The 23,184-nt window shown below is 37.5% G+C and overlaps 1 protein-coding gene across 1 annotated transcript in view; it reads right to left on the bottom strand.

The window, feature by feature from the left end:
* Positions 1-458: 458 nt before the first annotated feature.
* Positions 459-23,184, bottom strand: part of LOC135475358 (palmitoyltransferase ZDHHC3-like) — a 30,042-nt gene continuing 7,316 nt past the window's right edge. Inside the window, 5 exon segments of the mRNA XM_064755218.1 lie at positions 459-1,101; positions 1,104-1,118; positions 6,697-6,827; positions 9,752-9,833; positions 14,594-14,690. Of these exon segments, the coding sequence (XP_064611288.1) occupies positions 961-1,101; positions 1,104-1,118; positions 6,697-6,827; positions 9,752-9,833; positions 14,594-14,690 (466 nt within the window). The 3' untranslated portion in view covers positions 459-960.

The following is a 23,184-nucleotide window of genomic DNA, read 5'->3' as shown; positions in this document are numbered from 1 at the left end:
ACAAAAGGATATGTTTGGATACAACCTCATGTACAGCTGTATGCGCCAGTACATTTGACACTAGGCTGCTTGAGTTACCACACAGCTACAGTATGTATTTACAAATAAAAGGCAAGCAATCCAAACTTTTCGCACATCAAAGAGCAACTTTCAGTGCAATTCATGCACAATCTTAATTTGACTTTGGAGACAAAATAACATTGGCTGGATTGGCCAATTTCAGAGCTTGGCAAATAGGTTAATTTTATCAGTCAACACAGAATTATGTCTTAAGAACATGCTTGAACAAACACCAAGCAAACATGCAAAAGGTTGAATAACAGTGCCAAACTTTAAAGCTCGTCACACATTGTAATTGATTCACAATAAAGTTTTCATAAACAACTAAATAACAAAGTTTAATCTTGTTCATTGAGTGGGATGAGAGAGAGAGAGAGAGAGAGAGAGAGAGAGAGAGAGAGAGAGAGAGAGAAGCTTGTCAAAATTTGTCGTATACAAAATGAGCAGGGCCTCATCTATAATAAAAGTTTGGGCAAATGCACAAGATGTTCTAATGTTTGGTCTAAAAATAAGGAGTTCCTAATCCCTGCAATGGGCAATATAAGACAATATTGTTAAATATATAAACAATTCCAGCTGAAACAAACCAATTGTTTTGGATATACATGTTTTAAAGATTTGTTATCATCAATGCTTGTTTGGGCAGACTCACCATCGATGTCCAACCATATATCATGTGTTTCAAACTGACCTAGATCATTCCCTGACAGCCTACGGATGATCATTGAATTCAGACATGGTATGATCTTCTGATGACATGATCTAATATACATATGTACTACACTACACTCCGAATAGTCCAAGAAAATCATTTGCGTAAAAAGTTTTGTTGCAGTTCTGATTTAATTAAGACATACTACCAAAAGCATACAATGGTGGCACTGGACAGGTGAGCAGCTGTCACACAGTGTACAGGTATGATTCCGTCTTCCCGATCCTCGGTGTTGAGAAGGGTGAAAACCAGGTGAAGCTGAAGGGATGACCAAAGACTGATTTTAGAGAAAGCCAGCGAGACTTCTTTTCCCAGGTGGCATGCTCCTTCTCAGTGACTCTATACCCTGGGCAGAAAACATGGGTCAGATGAGCATTTTACAACAGAGAATTACCACCAGGAAATTTTAAATGAATAAACAATTTTGCTCTAAATAGTAGATCCACAGCAGCCAACTTCAGGAAATGGGCTCTGGCACTGGCGCTTCAGCCCAAACTATCAATGCATGGGGAAAAAGGCACCACATTGCTCTTCTACTGCATGCGGCATCTACAGTTCATGTACACATACATGTACCCACATTCTTTCTTTGTGTTTCTGTACATCTACCACATGTGGCATCTACAGTTCATGTACACATATATGTACCCACATTCTTTCTTTTGTTCCTGTACATCTACAGTTCATGTACATATACATGTACCCACATTCTTTCTTTGTGTTCCTGTACATCTACCGCATGTGGCATCTACAGTTCATGTACATATACATGTACCCACATTCTTTCTTTGTGTTCCTGTACATCTACCGCATGTGGCATCTACAGTTCATGTACACATACATGTACCCACATTCTTTATTTACATTCCTGTGCATCTACCACATGTGACATCTACAGTTCATGTAGACATACATGTACCCACACTGTATCTTTGTGTTAATGTACATCTACAGTTCATGTACACATACATGTACCCACATTGTATCTTTGTGTTAATGTACATCTACCGCATGTGGCATCTACAGTTCATGTACACATACATGTACCCACATTCTATCTTTGTGTTTCTGTACATCTACCACATGTGACATCTACAGTTTATGTTCACATACATGTAGCCATATTCTTTCTTTATATTCCTGTGCATGTTCCGCATGTGGCATCTACAGTTCATGTACACATACATGTACCCACATTGTCTCTTTGTGTTAATGTACATCTACAGTTCATGTACACCTACATGTACCCACATTGTATCTTTGTGTTAATGTACATCTACAGTTCATGTACACATACATGTACACACATTCTTTCTTTGTGTTCCTGTACATCTACCACATGTGGCATCTACAGTTCATGTACACATACATGTACCCACATTGTTTCTTTGTGTTCCTGTACATCCACATTTCATCTGCACATACATGTACCCACATTCTATCTTTGTGTTCCTGTACATCTACCACATGTGGCATCTACATTTCATGTACACACCCACATTCTATCTTTGTGTTCCTGTACATCTACCACATGTGGCATCTACAGTTCATGTACACATACATGTACCCACACTCTTTCTTTGTGTTCCTGTACATCTACAGTTCATGTACACATACATGTACCCACATTCTATCTTTGTGTTCCTGTACATCTAACACATGTGGCATCTACACTTCATGTACACATACATATTTTTTGTTTGTGTTAATGTACATGTTTTTTAAAGACTATTGCGTCCTTTGGAACACTGGGTAAAGAAGGGCTGTAACACTAAGCGGTCAGATTTTCCAAACCAAACAATGTGACAATCAGCTAACAGTCAGCTTTTAACCTCATGAAATGTGAAAGTTAATGTGAAAGTGGCAAGTAGAGGAGTCACTTAATCCACTTGAGTGCATACAGAGACCATGCGTTCTTTCAAGAACAAAGTCTTTCTGCTAAACAAGGCATTCCAGAGTCCATGTGTCAAGGACGGGGGTCACATAGGTCGACCTCCTGCTTGACGTCTTTTTACCCACTCACCCTATGAAGAGGAGGATAAAATATTGACCGACTGTTAGTCTCTTGAGAATGGTCAATTTGTTGATGGAAGTTTTGACGCTAATTTTAACTCCAAGCCATCAAATGGTGACAAGAGTCACCACAGGCTCTGAGACTGGGTGTATTAAAAACATTGTTATAATGGACAATTGGAGGCAGCCTGAGTATCATCTAAATGTAATATCGTAATTTGCAACATGGCCTTAAAAAAGTCTTATCCGTGATGCACTGATTGCCTATTCAACCAAATGCCCCAGCCAGTAATATTAAAGACGAGATAATAATGCTGTTTCTATTTCTGTGAATTTTATGTTCCTAGAATTCCTTTCCATTTTTTTTTTTTACAGAGTATAAATCAAAATCAGCAGTGTGCTTTACACGGACTTGCATAATACTGCATTATAAATCAAAATCAGCAGTCCGCAGTACAATGACTTGCATAATACTGTATTATCTAATTAATGCTCACCTTTTTCTCCCTGTAATTCACTAAAAATTATGTAAAGTTTGATGCTAATCACCCTTTCCTACGAACAGCTTTGACAATAGAACCAGTATATACCATACATGTATGTTTCAATTTGGACATGTGAAAAAAACAAAACAAGAACATTACAAATTTGTAGTCAAATTTAATAGGCTATATTAGTTGTAATTTATTATTACTGCAAAGTTGAAATGAAAGTTCCCATTTTAGGGTAGCTTTAAAAGGATTCAGCTAAATTTAGCATGAAACAGGGTAGTAAAATCATTAATCTGATCAACCTGTAAACCTTGTCATTTAATCATCCCACAAGAATATCCCCGATCATTAATAGAGAAATAAAACACTCCCTAAGAGCTAATAGGGCAACAAATGAACAAAAGTCTACTTTACTGTTTTTCTGTTATAGAAATGTATTATGTCTGTGAGCTACATGCTATACATGTAACCTGGATGGAAAATAATACCTGTACTCAGTCATCAAAGGGATTAAGATATAAACTGAACAATCATCAAAGCCAGAACAAAGGGGATTTCTTACAAGTGGCTATTCTTGACCAGACTTCCAATTATTCTACCCATAGATTTATCACCATAAAGGAAATCCCCATCCCCCACCCCCTGATATTCTACTATTCCTCATATTACGGTACTGAACATCCTTCATAAGATTAATAATTAAGTAATCCTATAACTTAAGGTACTTTGACTAATGAGCTCTTGCTTTGATCTTCTTTGCATTTTCCTCTTCCACACTATACACCACATATTTAATTATAAGCAGCAACCAAGATGATTACAGATGTCCTGAACAATGTCAAACACAACCTTTCTATTGACACATTAATCACTTTTTGTTTCACCTGATAGCTGCTTTCTCAAATACTCATTACAAACTTGACACATACACTTATGTATTTATGTACAGGCTGGTTTAGCTTGGTTCCTGCCTGTAGGTCGTGCCTGTCAATTAATCAATCAGTCAGTCAGTTGGTCTAATTTTTGATATCCTGTCTTAAAATGGCCATTCACTTAAAAATGAGGGGTGGGAAAGCAAGACAACATAATCGGGCATGTTTCATCAAATTTTCACTTGTTCTCTATTTTATGTATACCCACAATAAACAGTTCCAAACAGCTTATGTACAAAACAAAAATGCGACCCAATCTACATAAATAAACATGTACAATTTTGACATGAAGAATGCTGGTGGTTTTATAGCGAAAAGCTCTTTTTCACAAATGTATCAGTCTGGGATAAACCTATGACAAGCATGCCACCAGGCCAGTGTGTACCCTGTACCTGTCTGCTTGTCCTCAGGTGCACATTTACATGTATTTGTTTATCTACTTCTTCCTTATCCAGGCATGCCTTTACCCTCTGCCTCTCTGCTTGTCACCACTTGCCCTATTACCACTGTCAATCCAGGTCTGCCTCCACCCTGCACCTCCCTGCTTGTCTTCACCTGTCCTGTTACCACTGTCTATCCAGGCCTGCCTTTACCGTTTATCCCTTCGCTTGTCATTACCTGCCCTGCTACCATTGTCTATCCAGACCTGTCTTTACCCTGTACCACTCTGCTTGTCATCACCTGCCCTGTTACCACTGTCAATCCAGGTCTGCCTCCACCCTGCACCTCTCTGCTTGTCCTCACCTGTCCTGTTACCACTGTCTATCCAGGCCTGCCTTTACCGTTTATGCCTTCGCTTGTCATTACCTGCCCTGCTACCACTGTCTATCCAGACCTGTCTTTACCCTGTACCCCTCTCCTTGTCACCACCTGCCCTGTTACCACTGTCAATCCAGACCTGTCTTCACCCTGTACCCCTCTGCTTGTCATCACCTGTACTGTTGCCACTGTCTATCCAGGCCTGCCTTTACCCTGTACCCCTCAACTTGTCATCATTTGTTCTGTTACAATTGTCTATCCAGACATGCCTTCACCCTGTACCTCTCTGCTTGTCATCACCTGCACTGTTACCACTATCTATCCAGGCCTGCCTTTACTCGGTACCCCTCCGCTTGTAATCACTTGTACTGTTACAATTGTCTATCCAGGCCTGCCTTTACCCTGTACCACTCTGCTTGTCATCACCTGTACTGATACCACTGTCTATCCAGGCCTGCCTTTACCCTGTACCCCTCTGCTTGTCATCACCTGTACTGTTACAATTGTCTATCCAGGCATGCCTTTACCCTGTACTTCTCTGCTTGTCATCACCTGTACTGATACCACTGTCTATCCAGGCCTGCCTTTACCCTGTACCCCTCTGCTTGTCATCACTTGTACTGTTACAATTGTCTATCCAGGCATGCCTTTACCCTCTACCCCTCTGCTTGTCATCACCTGTACTGATACCACTGTCTATCCAGGCATGCCTTTACCCTGTACCCCTCTGCTTGTCATCACTTGTACTGTTACAATTGTCTATCCAGGCATGCCTTTACCCTGTACTTCTCTGCTTGTCATCACCTGTAATGTTACCACTATCTATCCACGCTTGCCTTTACTCTGTATCCCTCTCTGCTTGTCCTCACCGGTCCTGATACCACTGTCTATCCAGACATGACTTTATTCTGTATCCCTCTCTACTGTTACCATCGTCTATCCAAACATGCCTTCACCAAGGTGGTCAAAAAGGGCAAGTAGCAGGCTGCAGACAGCTGTCTACTGCCTACTTTGAATATTCTTACTATTTAAAAGAATAGTAACTGTGGCATAATTACTTTCAATTCAACTGCCTTTACTTTTGAACTCTGATCTCCTTCTCCAGTTCTAAATGAAAACCCTGCTTCACCTTGCACCTCTCTGTTTGTCAACAGCTGCACATGCAGACTGCATACAGGTGACTTACTAATATATGACTGTTGTTTTCCATAATGCAGGCACATGTATTTGTGTGGTTCAGCATGAAGGGGATAGTGCAACAACTAGTTGACCCGTATCAGTACAATGGCTCAGGCAGGGCGGCTTACTTGCCTTCGGTAAGGTGTCTCAGTGAAGTAGCACTAGATAAAAGAGCAGTGGAAATCCGTCCTGCAACAAGATGGCATGTTGCATGCACTCTAAGGACTCCTTCGTCATCATATGACTGAAAAATTGTTAAATACGACATTAAACCCCAAGCATTCACTCACCCACTGTACTTGTGTGCACATGTAAATAAGTTAAAATAACTAGAGTGCACAGAGTAACCCGCCAACCTCTGGTCAGTTACTAGCAATAGGTTTGATGATAAATGAAATACTACACTTGATCTACTGAAATGCACCTGTGTGTGTACATGTACTTGTAGGTGATTTTCATGTTTCATGATGATAACTGCGCCCTAGTGTATTTCATCACATAAAAGGACTACATGTACATGTAGATTACCGTTATATTATATTGTACTTACCGTCTCATCACTACAGATTGCCTGCATCTGAGATCCAAACATAATCACAGTAAATATACCAAAGAGAAGGCCTTCAAATATGAGGAAGATGAGAAATACTGTGGTTGCTGGAGGGGAAAATCCGCCACAACCTGTAAAACAAACATCAAATTATAAGAAGTAGTGAGGATATAAAACTGAGTGAACAGGGGCCTTGCAGTACTGAACACAGAATTTTTTATTTATGCGACGGCAGTCAGGTTTATGAGTGGAGGAAACAGGATTGACTGGAGTAAACCACTGTCGTTGACAAGGTAACAAACAAAACACGACTTAAAGCCGCAGCCGATACGAGCATATAACCTCAAAGGTCCAGAGTCTGATAGCTGCAGCGAGCCAGCGCTTAATCTGTCTGAGCCAACCTCATCCTCTTCCTACCTTCAAGCATCAGTCTGACAAGCCTGTTGTTCCAAACATCTTGCAGACTCATGGTTGAAAATGAGATTAAAGAAACATAAATAAACATGTACACGTACTGATTTGATGCTGACAAAAAAGCTTAAAATAAGAGGTATGCTACATTCATGCCATTCAGTCTCCAATGGCTACTGAAGGGAGCTTAATACCACTAATACACATTTAGTAGGCCTACTCAGTTCTGCACAGTGGTGCCATTCCAATCACCAGCAGCAAGAATGATGTCAGTCAGATCAGTGACCTATGTTACTATCTGACTTTCAGAATACTGGGACATCATGTCAGTGGCTACTGAATCTGAAATTAGGGTTGAGCAATGGATATAATAATATATAAACCAATACCTGTAACCAATATGGAGTTACAACATTATCAAGTCATAACACTGTGTTGTGAATCAGAGCTGAAATTCCAGGAAACGGGAAGCATTACATTTTCTCCCTTCTTCCCTTTGTAAATAAATGATCAGGAAGCAGGTGTTTGTTACGTAGAGCTTTGTAATCAGTGCTCGCTAACTACCTCCTACTCTCATTGGAACAGTCGTAATTGAGTAATTAAAGCAATTAGTGGGCCAAACTGATTTGATCTGAACCATTATTGCTTTATCTGGTCTAGCCTTAAGAGCTTTACTGCCATGGAAGTCTGTCAGAAAGGCCACAAGAGCTTTTCATGGAGTAAAATCACAGTATATGACTGTGAAATAAATGTGTTTATGTATTTTAGTATCAAAGTAAATTCTGTGCAGAAAATGCTATTTCATGGGTTATCAGCCACAAGAGAGTAAAACATCAACACAGAAATATACAAATGGTAAATGTTTTTAAAATAGGGCAAACATTTACTCTCCAAAGAGATAAAACAGGAGGTAACACAGGGGAGGTAATCAGGTATATAAGCTGACAATAAGATGGGCGGCAAGCCTAGCCTAAAGCTGTGGCACTATATATTCACTGTAATAAATCGAATGGGGCTTGTAAACTTAGCTGTGGGCTGAGCATCCTCAGAAGAGGTTAACTTATCTTCTTTAGGCAGGCATAAAGTACTGTCCAGTGACAAAGTAATGCATTATTCAACCTTACAATACCCCATCAGTAACAGGCCATAGTTAAGAAGCCCAACACATATGAGAGGGTTAACTCTAATGTATAGCACAGAACGACCCCCCTGAGATTATAAATAACCCGCCACTTTAAAGGTTTGTCCCCATCCCAGCTTCACACTGGCTCCAGCCAGGTCCCTGATGGCTTATGTGTACACACCACGGACTACATCCACATTCAGTCATCTGTATTTATCACACACACACACTCAATGCATACAGCCCTGTTTCTCTAAATCCTGATGCCCTTGATTACACTAAGAGTCACACAAGAAATACTTTGTCACATATATTAAACAGTCTGAAATCCCCCCCCCCCCCCCCTTCCTCTCCACTTCTACCCAAAAAGTCCAATTTTAGAGGTCAATAACTGTCATAAAATATTACTTTTAGTTCTGAAACAGACATCTGTCTAGTGGGATATCATAATGCCTTCTAAACAAACCTCAAAACAGATTTTTAAGATCAACTTAACTCTCAGAATCAGGAAAACGTGCAACTTACACTTTAATAGGTAAAATTTTTGGTTTTTATATCATGTCTTCAACCAGTTGACAAATCTTCATGCAAAAAGACCTTAATCTCTTGTGACTAGCCTAAAGAAAGGGGGCCTCCGTGGCTCAGTTGGTTAGCACATTAGCACAGTGTAATGACCCAGGAGTCTCTCACCAATGCAGTGGCTGTCAAGTCCAGCTCATGCTGGCTTCCTCTCCGGCCGTACGTGGGAAGGTCCCCCGGGCTCTGCCCGGTTTCTATCAACCATAATGCTGGTCGCCATCATATAAGTGAAATATTCTTGAGTACGGCGTAAAAACATCAATCAAATAAATAAATAAATAAAAGCATGAAGAAAACTACAACTTATTAACCATGTTCTGTTAACCATGTGTGTATTTCTTGGTGTTTTATGGGTCTATTTCAAACATGACATGTATGTAATATGATTATTTCACACAGAAACATCAAGTGCCCTTCATAAGGAGTTCAAGGACCAGACGGAAACATGTATTGTGCAATTACGCTGCATAACCTCAAGGAGTTTCTAGCACATTAGAAAGTACGCTTTACATCACAGGAATCCAGCTGTTCCAATATGGTTCTGACACAAAGCTCACAACAAAAATCCTGTCTTTGACTTCATTTTATTTAGGTATAAAAGGTACACGTAGCTTCTGATAAAGGTACTTCGCTGGTCTTTCTGTTAATTACTTCTTTTGTTTATTTATTATTATTTTTTCACCAAAGAGATACATACACTATCATTGCACATGGATTCTTACATTTTCACAACTTTGTAAATACTGATCAATAGGCTTTATAAAGCTTTACTGCAAAATGCAATACATACGTGAGTATAAACGTGTCAGTGCTTCAGTAGTGAAGGCCTCCACCCATCAAACGTAATCAGAGGTTTATTTTAACCCTATAAACATGACTTGGTCATGGCTCCGATGGGTTGTCCTATACTTACATTTGGAAAATCATTGTTGTTGTACTCACCTCTCCATTCCTGTCCAATACAGCCAATGAAGTGGGAGATAGCCATATACAGGGCATGAACGGAGATAAGAAATATGTACATCTGAAACCAAACAGAAGGAGTATACATGTACCATTAAAAATTAATCGCATTATAGTCAGGTCAGTCTAATTACTCCCTATACTAAGATGTGAAGAAATATGTTTTCTCAGCCTGTCTGCAAATCAAATTCTTGCTTTTCCTGTTTTCAGCTGAAATGAGAGCAGCAAGCTGAGTGAAGTCGGCTCTTTCAGTCATTAGTGTCATGAAACAACAATTCTGATTAGTACAAAAAATTTACTTATATCCTAAATCAAATAATTAAATAAATAATTATTTAATGGACCCATTTAATCTGTGAGGCTTTCCTGAATTTTTATAAGGTGTTTAATGTCCTTTTTGGAAGTCTTGGAGAGTCATATTGGAGAGACATTATATTAGTTATCTTTGCCTACTGCCTGATTTCTTTAATATAAGTGCAAAATATGACAGTAAAGGAGAAACAACCTCACAGCTTTAATTGAAACCAATTTGCTGAACACCATGTTGACAATATTTCAGCCACACCGTGCCAACATTAGCTGAAAGTAAATGACATATATGACAGGAGCAATGACACAATGTACACATACTTTCAGCAGTACGGACAGCATATCAGGAAACAATTCAATCATTTTTCTCCACACTCCTCGTAAACTATTTTCTCTCTGTTTCTACGTGTCAACAACGGTATTATCATCTCCATGCCTCTGAAGCATCTTAGCCCCACTGCTTGCTCTATTATCTCAAGGTAGAACAACACGTTCAAGGGTTTAGTCAGCTCGACATTTTCCACAAACCAAACATTAAAAGACCTGATGTCTGTAGTGAGCCTTCAAACTATCACTCAGTCAGTTTTACAGTCCAGACGCCTACCTCTATAGAAGCTGCCTCTAAAATCAATTTCCTCAGCCAGGCCAATTTCGATCTGGTGGTAAACTGATGATGCTATGTATAAAGATGTAATCAAAGGTCACGCTGAGTGAAACCAGTTAATGACCTGGCAATTTCAGTTTAATTTTGAAGGATAGCCACATTTTGCTACAACATGGGATGTATCTTCATTACAGAGGTGCAAAAGGTCTTAGGCAGACTGCCTCAGCATGCCAGCTGATTGCATGGCACACAGCCAAGTGTCCACAAGCACTGTTAGCAAAATAGTGACGACTTCAAAGGCAATGACATGACTTCTTCTTTTACACATTATATGTACTTTACACTGTCGCGATAAGAAATTAGACTCAGCAAAGTTTATGGCTGACATCTGGTATTTCCAACTCTCACACCCTTTTATCTGACAAGGCTCACAGTTGTAACAGATGGGCAGTGACAGTGTTTCAAATGAAACTGAAATAAAGAGGGATGAGTAAACATGGCCGAAATCAGGGCCATATCTAGACACTTAAATCTGGAAGCAAGCTACTCGACTGTAGGCGATACATGGCTGAAAAACTTCAGCTCAGTACAAAGAACTAAACCAAAGAAGTATTTTCTTGTTACTAGACGCTGATGCTGATGCTCAGGGTACAACATAAACCTCACTAGTTCAAAACCTGAAGATTCTGATTGCAAACTTTAAAGGTGTCACTGGGAGAAAATGAAACAAGACGATGCGTGTGGTATTCAAAGTGGAAGAGAAGAGACGAGTTTGGAGTGGAGAGGGAACACGAGTGGTTGAAGATAGGAATATAAGGGTAACACAGGGGTAGTTGAAGATGTGAGTACAAGGGTAACAGTGGTTGAAGACTACTGTGAGTACAGGGGTAACACAGAGGTGGTTGAAGATGTGAGAACAAGGGTAACACAGGGGTGGTTGAAGATGTGAGTACAAGGGTAACAGTGGTTGAAAATAGGAGCACAAGTGTAACAGGATGTGGTTAAAGATGGGAATACAAGGGTAACACAGGGGTGGTTGAAGATGTGAGTACAAGGGTAACAGTGGTTGAAAATAGGAGCACAAGTGTAACAGGATGTGGTTAAAGATGGGAATACAAGGGTAACACAGGGGTGGTTGAAGATGTGAGTACAAGGGTAACAGTGGTTGAAAATAGGAGCACAAGTGTAACAGGATGTGGTTAAAGATGGGAATACAAGGGTAACACAGGGGTGGTTGAAGATGTGAGTACAAGGGTAACAGTGGTTGAAAATAGGAGCATAAGTGCAACAGGATATGGTTAAAGATGGGAATACAAGGGTAACACAGGGGTGGTTGAAGATGTGAGTACAAGGGTAACAGAGGTTGAAAATAGGGGCACAAGTGCAACATGATGTGGTTAAAGATGGGAATACAAGGGTAACAGAGAGTGGCTGAAGACAGGAGTACAAGAGTAACAGGATGTGGTTGAAGATGTGAGTACAAGGGTAACAAAGTGTGGTTAAAGATAGGAGTACAAGGATAACAGAGTGTGGTTGAAGATGGGAGTACAAGGGTAACAGAGTGTGGTTGAAGATGGGAGTACAAGGGTAACAGAGAGTGGTTGAAGATGGGAGTACAGGGGTAATAGAGTGTGGTTAAAGATGTGAGTACAAGGGTAACAGAGAGTGGTTGAAGATGGGAGTACAGGGGTAATAGAGTGTGGTTAAAGATGTGAGTACAAGGGTAACAGAGAGTGTTTGAAGATGTGAGTTCAAAGGTAACAGAGAGTTGCTGAAGATGGGAGTACAAGGGTAACAGAGAGTGGTTGAAAATGCGAGTACAAGGGTAACAGAGAGTGGCTGAAGATGCGAGTACAAGGGTAACAGAGTGTGGTTGGACAGGTGTACAACGGTAACAGAGAGTGGTTGAAGACGAGAGTACAGGGGTAACAGAGAGTGGTTGGACGAGAGTACAAGGGTAACAGAGATGGGTTGAAGATGGGAGTACAAGAGAGTAGTTGAAGATGAGAGTACAAGGGTAACAGAGATGGGTTGAACGTGTGAGCAGAAGGGTAACAGCAAGTGGTTGAAGACGGGAGTACAAGGATAACAGGGAGTGGTTGAAGACGGGAGTACAAGGGTAACAGAGATGGGTTGAATGTGTGAGCAGAAGGGTAACAGAGAGTGGTTGAAGACAGGAGTACAAGGGCAACAGGGAGTGGTTGAAGACGGGAGTACAAGGGTAACAGAGATGGGTTGAACGTGTGAGCAGAAGGGTAACAGCGAGTGGATCAGAAAGTTCAAGGAGATAAGGGGAATGCATGGATGGGTGAGAAATGGAAGTACAGAGGAGTGATTGGGAATATTCAAAGCAGAAAGGAAACACATAGGCGAGTGCTGATGTTCTTAATGGAAAAGAAACATCTAGGTTGGTAGTGATGTTCTAAATGGAAGGGAAACACATCACTAGGTAGTGATATAAATGGAAGGGAAACAAATAGTTGGGTAGGGATGTTCGAAATGGAAAGGGAAACACATAAGAGGGTGGGGATGTTTTAAATGCAAGGGAAACACCTTGTTAGGTGGTGATGTTCTAAATGGAAGGGAAACATCACTAGGTGGTGATGTTCTATATGGATGGGAAGCACCCGGGTAGGTGGTGATGTCCTAAATGGCAGGGAATCACATAGGAGGGTGGTAATGTTCTAAATGGAAGGGAAACACATAGGTGGGTGTGGATGTTCCAAATAAAAGTGAAACACATAGGTGGGTGGGGATGTTCTAAATGGAAGGGAAACACATAGGTGGGTGTGGATGTTCCAAATAAAAGGGAAACACATAGGTGGTTGGCGATGTCCTAAATGGAAGGGAAACACATAGGTGGGTGCGGATGTTCCAAATAAAAGGGAAACACATAGGTGGGTGTGGATGTTCCAAATAAAAGGGAAACACATAGGTGGGTGGGGATGTTCTAAATGGATAGGAAGCACCTGGGTAGGTGGTGATGTCCTAAATGGAAGGGAATCACATAGGAGAGTGGTAATGTTCTAAATGGAAGGGGAACACATAGGTGGGTGTGGATGTTCCAAATAAAAGGGAAACACATAGGTGGGTGGCGATGTCCTAAATGGAAGGGAAACACATAGGTGGGTGGGGATGTTCTAAATGGAAGGGAAACACATAGGTGGGTGGGGATGTTCTAAATGGAAAGGGAAAACATAAATGAGTTCTGGCAAGATCCCTTCTTATTTTCTTTTTTTTTTTTGTCATTTGACTTTGTTTTTAATAGTTTGTTTTTTAATATTTTATAGAAGATTCTTTGTTCTTATTTAAGCTACAAATTTTTTTACATTTATGAGATGGTGAAGAAATTAACATTTCCCCCATGATGTTATAACAAAATGTTATTTTATTGCACAATTATCTGAACAAGCATAAAGCAGCAGCAGCTATCTGAAGATTTACATCTGCAAACTGTGCTGTAAATATGTACACATTTGACAATCCTACAGAATCAAAACAATTCCTGACTCAATAACATGCTATTAAAAATGAAAAAATTTACATCAATGTTTACACCATTAAAAAGTTTTATGAACACAAAACAGCAATGAAACACAACATTAAAAAGCTGATATCACATCCTAGCAACCAACTAGCAATGCAAAAACATCACAATTTTAAGGAACGTTTTTCTTAAACAGAGCATTGTTCATTTTTCCTCACGTATTAATGAAAATTTCACAGCCTAAAAGGCTTTAGCAAACTGTTCATACTGAGAAATAATTGAATTTATTTTCCATCAATGACATCACATCTTTTAGTGGAGTCAGTCTCATCTGTCAGGGAAAGAAAAACCCTTTTGCCTATGAATTTAGAACATGTATGTCAAATATGAGAGCTGAACATTTACTACAACTGACACTTACCGTGAATAAGACAAAGTATTTTTGATTATTCTCGCCAATGCAGTTATTAACCCATGGGCAATGGTGGTCCATTTTTCTAATGCATCGCCGGCAGACACTGTTAAGGGTAAAAAAATTCTAATATAATATCAGCCAGTAATTCCATTATTCAAAGCAATCTAAATGAATTTTCTGCGTACAAAATCATGCTGCATAATTTTAACAATAAAACTGAGAATTGCATGTGGAAAAAGATAAATATGGTAACTCAAATCTGGGTTTAGTAATTAGTCTAAGCTGACTGCTCATCACAGCCAATTTGTTCAAAAATGCTGTAGATTTAAGAATATTAAGCTTATTTTGGACTATACTGACCCACTGTTTTTGGATCAAAGAGAAACTTTTATTAAAACTGAAAGCAGGATTAAATTATAAGCCATTTCTAAACCCTATAGCCAGGTTGAAGGCTTGTTTCCAGCATTAACTGTATGATGACTATAGGCACTATACATAAATAACTACAGTGTACCAAACACTTCACTGTGGCCATGTCTGGTGAAAAGTGTGCATCTTGGTCAAAGTTGTGTAGATGTTGCTACAGTCATAGTGTGCAAGTACGATCATAGATAAAGGTGCAATGTTAAACAAAAACAATAATTATCATCATGGTATCAGTGTGCAATTAGCATACTAGGTATATGTCAGTAACAATAATAACCACAGTATCAATCATAGTATCACATTATCAAGCTGTATCAATAATAATCATAGTATCAGCCTGAATCAATAATAATAAGAGTATCAAGCTGTACCAATAATAATCATAGTATCAGCTGGCATCCATAATAATCACAGTATCAGGCTGCATCAATAATAATCACAGTATCAGGCTGTATCAATAATAATCATAGTATCAAGCTGTATGAATAATAATCAGAGTATCAGTCTGTATCAATAATAATCATAGTATCAGCCTGCATCAATAATAATCATAGTATCAGCCTGCATCATTAATAATCATAGTATCAGCCTGCATCATTAATAATCACAGTATCAGGCTCTATCAATAATAACCATAGTATCAGCCTGCATCAATAATAATCATAGTATCAGCCTGCATCATTAATAATCACAGTATCAGGCTGTATCAATAATAATCAGAGTATCAGTCTGCATCAATAATAATCATAGTATCAGGCTCTATCAATAATAATCACAGTATCAATCTGTATCAATAATAATCACAGTATCAGTCTGCATCAATAATAATCATAGTATCAGGCTCTATCAATAATAATCACAGTATCAGGCTGTATCAATAATAATCAGAGTATCAATCTGTATCAATAATAATCATAGTATCAGCCTGCATCATTAATAATCACAGTATCAGGCTCTATCAATAATAATCATAGTATCAGCCTGCATCAATAATAATCATGGTATCAGCCTGCATCTTTAATAATCACAGTATCAGGCTGTATCAATAATAATCAGAGTATCAGGCTCTATCAATAATAATCAGAGTATCAGCCTGCATCAATAATAATCAGCCTGCATCAATTATAATTAGAGTATCAGGCTGCATCAATAATAATCAGAGTATCAGTCTGTATCAATAATAATCAGAGTATCAGCCTGTATCAATAATAATCAGAGTATCAGTCTGCATCAATAATAATCATAGCATCAGCCTGTATCAATAATAATCAGAGTATCAGTCTGTATCAATAATAATCAGAGTATCAGGCTGTATCAATAATAATCACAGTATCAATCTGTATCAATAATAATCACAGTATCAATCTGTATCAATAATAATCAGAGTATCAGCCTGCATCAAAAATAATCAGAGTATCAGCCTGCATCAATAATAATCAGCCTGCATCAATTATAATTAGAGTATCAGGCTGCATCAATAATAATCAGAGTATCAGTCTGTATCAATAATAATCAGAGTATAAGGCTCTATCAATAATAATCAGAGTATCAATCTGTATCAATAATAATCAGAGTATCAATCTGCATCAATAATAATCATAGCATCAGCCTGTATCAATAATAATCAGAGTATCAGTCTGCAACAATAATAATCAGAGTATCAGGCTGTATTAATAATAATCACAGTATCAATCTGTATCAATAATAATCACAGTATCAATCTGTATCAATAATAATCAGAGTATCAGCCTGCATCAAAAATAATCACAGTATCAGTCTGCATCAATAATACTCAGAGTATCAATCTGTATCAATAATAATCAGAGTATCAGTCTGTATCAATAATAATCAGAGTATCAGGCTGTATCAATAATAATCACAGTATCAATCTGTATCAATAATAATCAGAGTATCAATCTGTATCAATAATAATCAGAGTATCAGCCTGCATCAAAAATAATCAGAGTATCAGTTTGCATCAATAATAATCAGCCTGCATCCAATAATAATCAGAGTATAAGGCTCTATCAATAATAATCAGAGTATCAATCTGTATCAATAATAATCAGAGTATCAATCTGCATAAATAATAATCATAGCATCAGCCTGTATCAATAATAATCAGAGTATCAGTCTGCAACAATAATAATCAGAGTATCAGGCTGTATCAATAATAATCACAGTATCAATCTGTATCAATAATAATCAGAGTATCAATCTGTATCAATAATAATCAGAGTATCAGCCTGCATCAAAAATAATCACAGTATCAGTCTGCATCAATAATACTCATAGTATCAATCTGTATCAATAATAATCAGAGTATCAATCTGTATCAATAATAATCAGAGTATCAGCCTACATCAATAATAATCAGCCTGCATCAATTATAATAAGAGTATTAGGCTGCATCAATAATAATCAGAGTATCAGTCTGCATCAATAATAATCAGAGTATCAGCCTGTATCAATAATAATCAGAGTGTCAGTCTGCATCAATAATAATCATAGCATCAGCCTGTATCAAAAATAATCAGAGTATCAGTCTGCATCAATAATAATCAGAGTACCAGGCTCTACCAATAATAATCACAGTATCAAGCTGCATCAATAATAATCAGAGTATCAGGCTGCATCAATAATAATCAGAGTATCAGCCTGCATCAATAATAATCAGAGTATCAGCCTGCATCACTAATAATCAGAGTATCAGGCTCTATCAATAATAATCAGAGTATCAGGCTGCATCAATAATAATCATAGTATCAGCCTGCATCATTAATAATCACAGTATCAGGCTGTATCAATAATAATCACAGTATCAATCTGTATCAATAATAATCATAGTATCAGCCTGCATCATTAATAATCAGAGTATCAGGCTCTATCAATAATAATCATAGTATCAGCCTGCATCAATAATAATCATGGTATCAGCCTGCATCTTTAATAATCACAGTATCAGGCTGTATCAATAATAATCACAGTATCAGGCTCTATCAATAATAATCAGAGTATCAGTCTGCATGAAAAATAATCAGAGTATCAAGCTGCATCAATAATAATCATAGTATCAGCCTGCATCAATAATAATCACAGTATCAAGCTGTATCAATAATAATCAGAGTATCAGCCTGCATCAATAATAATCAGAGTATCAAGCTGTATCAATAATAATCAGAGTATCAGGCTGTATCTATAATAATCACAGTATCAGTCTGCATCAATAATAATCAGAGTATCAGGCTGTATCAATAATAATCACAGTATCAGTCTGCATCAATCATAATCAGAGTATCAGGCTGTATCAATAACAATCTATGGTGTCTGTCTGTATCAATGGCAATCACAGTATCAGTCTATATCAATGATAATCACAGTATCAGTCTGTATCAATGATAATCATAACATCAGTCTGCATCAATAATAATCAGAGTATCAGCCTGCATCATTAATAATCAGAGTATCAGTCTGCATCAATAATAATCAGAGTATCAGGCTGTATCAATAATAATCACAGTATCAGTCTGCATCAATAATAATCACAGTATCAGTCTGTATCAATAATAATCAGAGTATCAGGCTGTATCAATAATAATCACAGTATCAGTCTGCATCAATAATAATCACAGTATCAGCCTGCATCAATAATAATCAGAGTATCAGTCTGCATCAATAATAATCAGAGTATCAGGCTGTATCAATGATAATCACAGTATCAGTCTGTATCAATGATAATCACAGTATCAATCTGTATCAATAACAATCTATGTTGTCTGTCTGTATCAATGGCAATCACAGTATCAGTCTATATCAATGATAATCACAGTATCAGTCTGTATCAATGATAATTATAGTATCAGTCTGTATGAATGATAATGACAGAATCAGTCTGTATCAATGATAATCACAGTATCAGTATGTATCAATGATAATCACAGTACCAGTCTGTATCAATGGCAATCACAGCATCAGTCTGTATCAATGATAATCACAGTATCAGTATGTATCAATGATAATGACAGTATCAGTCTGTATCAATGATAATCACACTATCAGTCTGTATCAATGGCAATCACAGCATCAGTCTGTATCAATGATAATCACAGTATCAGTCTGTATCAATGATAATCACAGAATCAGTCTGTATCAATGATAATCACAGTATCAGTCTGTATCAATAACAATCTATGGTGTCTGTCTGTATCAATGGCAGTCACAGCATCAATCTATATCAATGATAATTACAGTATCAGTCTGTATCAATGATAATTATAGTATCAGTCTGTATCAATGATAATCACAGTATCAATCTGTATCAATAACAGTCTATGGTGTCTGTATCAATGGCAATCACAGCATCAGTCTGTATCAATGATAATAACAGTATCAGTCTGTATCAATGATAATCACAGTACCAGTCTGTATCAATGGCAATCACAGCATCAGTCTGTATCAATGATAATCACAGTATCAGTCTGTATCAATGATAATCATAGTATCAGTCTGTATCAATAACAATCTATGGTGTCTGTCTGTATCAATGGCAGTCACAGCATCAATCTATATCAATGATAATTACAGTATCAGTCTGTATCAATGGTAATCACAGTATCAGTCTGTATCAATGATAATCACAGTATCAGTTTATATCAATGATAATTACAGTATCAGTCTGTATCAATGATAATAACAGTATCAGTCTGTATCAATGATAATGAGAGAATCAGTCTGTATCAATGATAATCACAGTATCAGTCTGTATCAATGGCAATCACAGCATCAGTCTGTATCAATGATAATCACAGTATCAGTCTGTATCAATGATAATGGCAGTATCAGTCTGTATCAATGGCAATCACAGCATCAGTCTGTATCAATGATAATGACAGTATCAGTCTGTATCAATGATAACCACAGTATCAGTCTGTATCAATAATAATCAGAGTAACAGTCTGTATCAATGATAATAACAGTATCAGTCTGTATCAATGATAATGACAGAATCAGTCTGTACCAATGATAATTACAGCATCAGTCTGTATCAATGATAATGACAGAATCAGTCTGTATCAATGATAATCACAGAATCAGTCTGTATCAATGATAATCGCAGAATCAGTCTGTATCAATAATAATCACAGAATCAGTCTGTATCAATGATAATCACAGAATCAGTCTGTATCAATGATAATCCCAGAATCAGTCTGTATCAATGATAATCACAGTATCAATCTGTATCAATAACAATCTATGTTGTCTTTCTGTATCAATGGCAATCACAGCATCAGTCTGTATCAATGATAATCACAGTATCAATGATAATTACAGTATCAGTCTGTATCAATGATAATCACAGTATCAATCTGTATCAATAACAATCTATGTTGTCTTTCTGTATCAATGGCAATCACAGCATCAGTCTGTATCAATGATAATCACAGTATCAATGATAATTACAGTATCAGTCTGTATCAATGATAATCACAGTATCAATCTGTATCAATAACAGTCTATGGTGTCTGTCTGTATCAATGGCAATCACAGCATCAGTCTGTATCAATGATAATAACAGTATCAGTCTGTATCAATGATAATCACAGTATCAGTCTGTATCAATGATAATTACAGTATCAGTCTGTATCAATGATAATAGTTATTAGATACATTTACATGTAGCTTCACAACACCAGTCTGGAATCATAGCAGAATGGTACATGTATGTATTTGCTTGATCACTGTAAAAGTATCGCATGTAAATGGAGGAATATAAGCGTAAGTGTGTATTAATTATTATCACAGTATCAGTGTGCAATCACATAAAGCATCATAGTATCATGCTCTCTATTATCATCACAGTATCAGTGTGCAATCATATGTACATGTAGCATCAGACTAACATGCACTCTTATTAATTATCATCACAGGTATCAGTGTGCAATTACATAAATCATCATAGTATCATGCTCTCTATTATCATCACAGGTATCAGTGTGCAATCATATGTACATGTAGCATCAGACTAACCATGCACTCTTATTAATTATCATCACAGGTATCAGTGTGCAATCATATGTACATGTAGCATCAGACTAACATGCACTCTTATTAATTATCATCACAGGTATCAGTGTGCAATCATATGTACATGTAGCATCAGACTAACATGCACTCTTATTAATTATCATCACAGTATCAGTGTGCAATCATATGTACATGTAGCATCAGGGTAACATGCACTCTTATTAATTATCATCTTGGTATACAGAGCGTTATTATCCTAATATCAGTTTGCAATTATCATGGTATCAAAGCATAATTACCATCAAAATATAGGAGTGCAATTAACACTACAGTACCACCAGTATTACAGCAGTAATGAAGTGCAGTTATCATAATCTATTATCATAGTAAACATGTGTGGTGACATTTAAATATTGTGAATGAACCTCCAGTCCCTCAGACTGCATGCTGTGAAAGTAAAACTGCATACACTGCAGATCACTGACCTGAAATTACAAGCAGTGGCTAACCATTCTAAGCCTAAAACAGAAATTTTATAGCAAAAAAGTCCAGCTCATACTGTCTTCTCCAGTCGAACTTGGTAAGGTCTGCCAGGAGCCTGCGGATGGTCGTGGATTTTCCCAGGGTTCACCTGGTTACCTTCCACTATAACGCTGCATGCTGTCATATACATGTACATGCAAGTGAAATACTCTTCAATCTGTGAGTATAAAGTAAAACACCAAATAAATAAATAAAAATACCCTAATAGTTATCTAAAACGGATTATGAGAAACCCACCAAATCACCGGTAATGGCTTCAGTTCAAATGGCAGCCTAAGTTTGATGAAGGTATGTTGACATCAGCTGACCCAAACATAAAACATTACTCTGGCCTACTATAGTACTGAGTTGAATAAAAAAAAACAAAAAGTCCAAAACATGATAAAAATGCAAACCTGCCTAATTTATAATCAAAATGAGTATACGTCCAAATTATGTTCATCATCCCCATCAAGTTTTCCATCAAGGTGATGTGAAAGCTGTGAGACTAGCCGACCCAAACATAAAACCTTACTCCACTGACCCAAACACTGACCCACACATCAACACCACTTTTCCCCCACACTCATAATACCTTACCATACTTTGTAAGTGCAAGCTTAAAATGAGACAAGTGCAACAATACAAAATATTGTTACAATTAGTTACAACTGTAAGCATACATGTACAATTAACTCTGTAAAAACAGGGTTTCAATAACTTGTTCATCTTAAGTAGCAAGTATAAATGAGCTTGATGTGTGACAGTGACATCACAAAGCTCTGTATGATAAAAATACTCATCCGAAATTACACAAATATTAGATTAACTCAGATGAGTGATGGCTTACAACAGGGCAAGTAAAAAACTGTGAAACTGAGTGAAGGTCTCCATGAATAAACAACTGGCAATATTGTTCACTTTTTCATGCACATACAGTATGTTTTGATAAACAATGCAAAGTTCCATTTTGCAATCACATCACATGCATCTTCACCATTTGATTATTTTGTGAATAAAACACAGGTTCTTGTGACATGCATCTTGGTGATTCGAACTGAATTCTAGTAGCTATCATTCTTCACCCTGTCTTATTCTTTGTTGTCATTTTTTCATCACTTTGCTACTATGTTCTGCACTGTTTTGTACTAGCTTTGATGCTGGCCGTAACAGAGAACTTGATGATTCCTGCGCTGTCCCTGTTTGTTGGGCCTTGGTGACAATATTAAAGCTGTCAACCTTGTATGTAAAGTGATTCAGACAAGCAGTCTACCATCCAGTGACAACACCTGTCTTGTATATGGTGTGTATATCTGTATGTCACATGTAGGAAAATTTGCCAGTATTATACACCAGGCAATTGTTCCATCCAATCATAAAACTGACTGCCATCACATTACAATGAACAATTACTAAGTATGGCATTAAAACAATCAAATAACTAAAAAAAACACTAAACCAAAATGTACATATGCATCAATACAGAAGGATTAAAAAGCAAACCTTTTTACTTTTGTAATACTGCACAGTTTAACCAAAACATCGCAGTTCAAAGTACAAGTAAGCAAAATTGTTCACATTAAAAACTTGAACGTACCGCCATGTTATCAACTTTAACCAATCAA

The sequence above is a fragment of the Liolophura sinensis genome, chromosome 9, assembly GCF_032854445.1.
Source record: "Liolophura sinensis isolate JHLJ2023 chromosome 9, CUHK_Ljap_v2, whole genome shotgun sequence".
Classification (NCBI taxonomy): Eukaryota; Metazoa; Mollusca; class Polyplacophora; order Chitonida; family Chitonidae; genus Liolophura; species Liolophura sinensis.
Note: the sequence above shows the minus strand (reverse complement) of the source record. Positions and strands in the feature narration are given on the sequence as shown.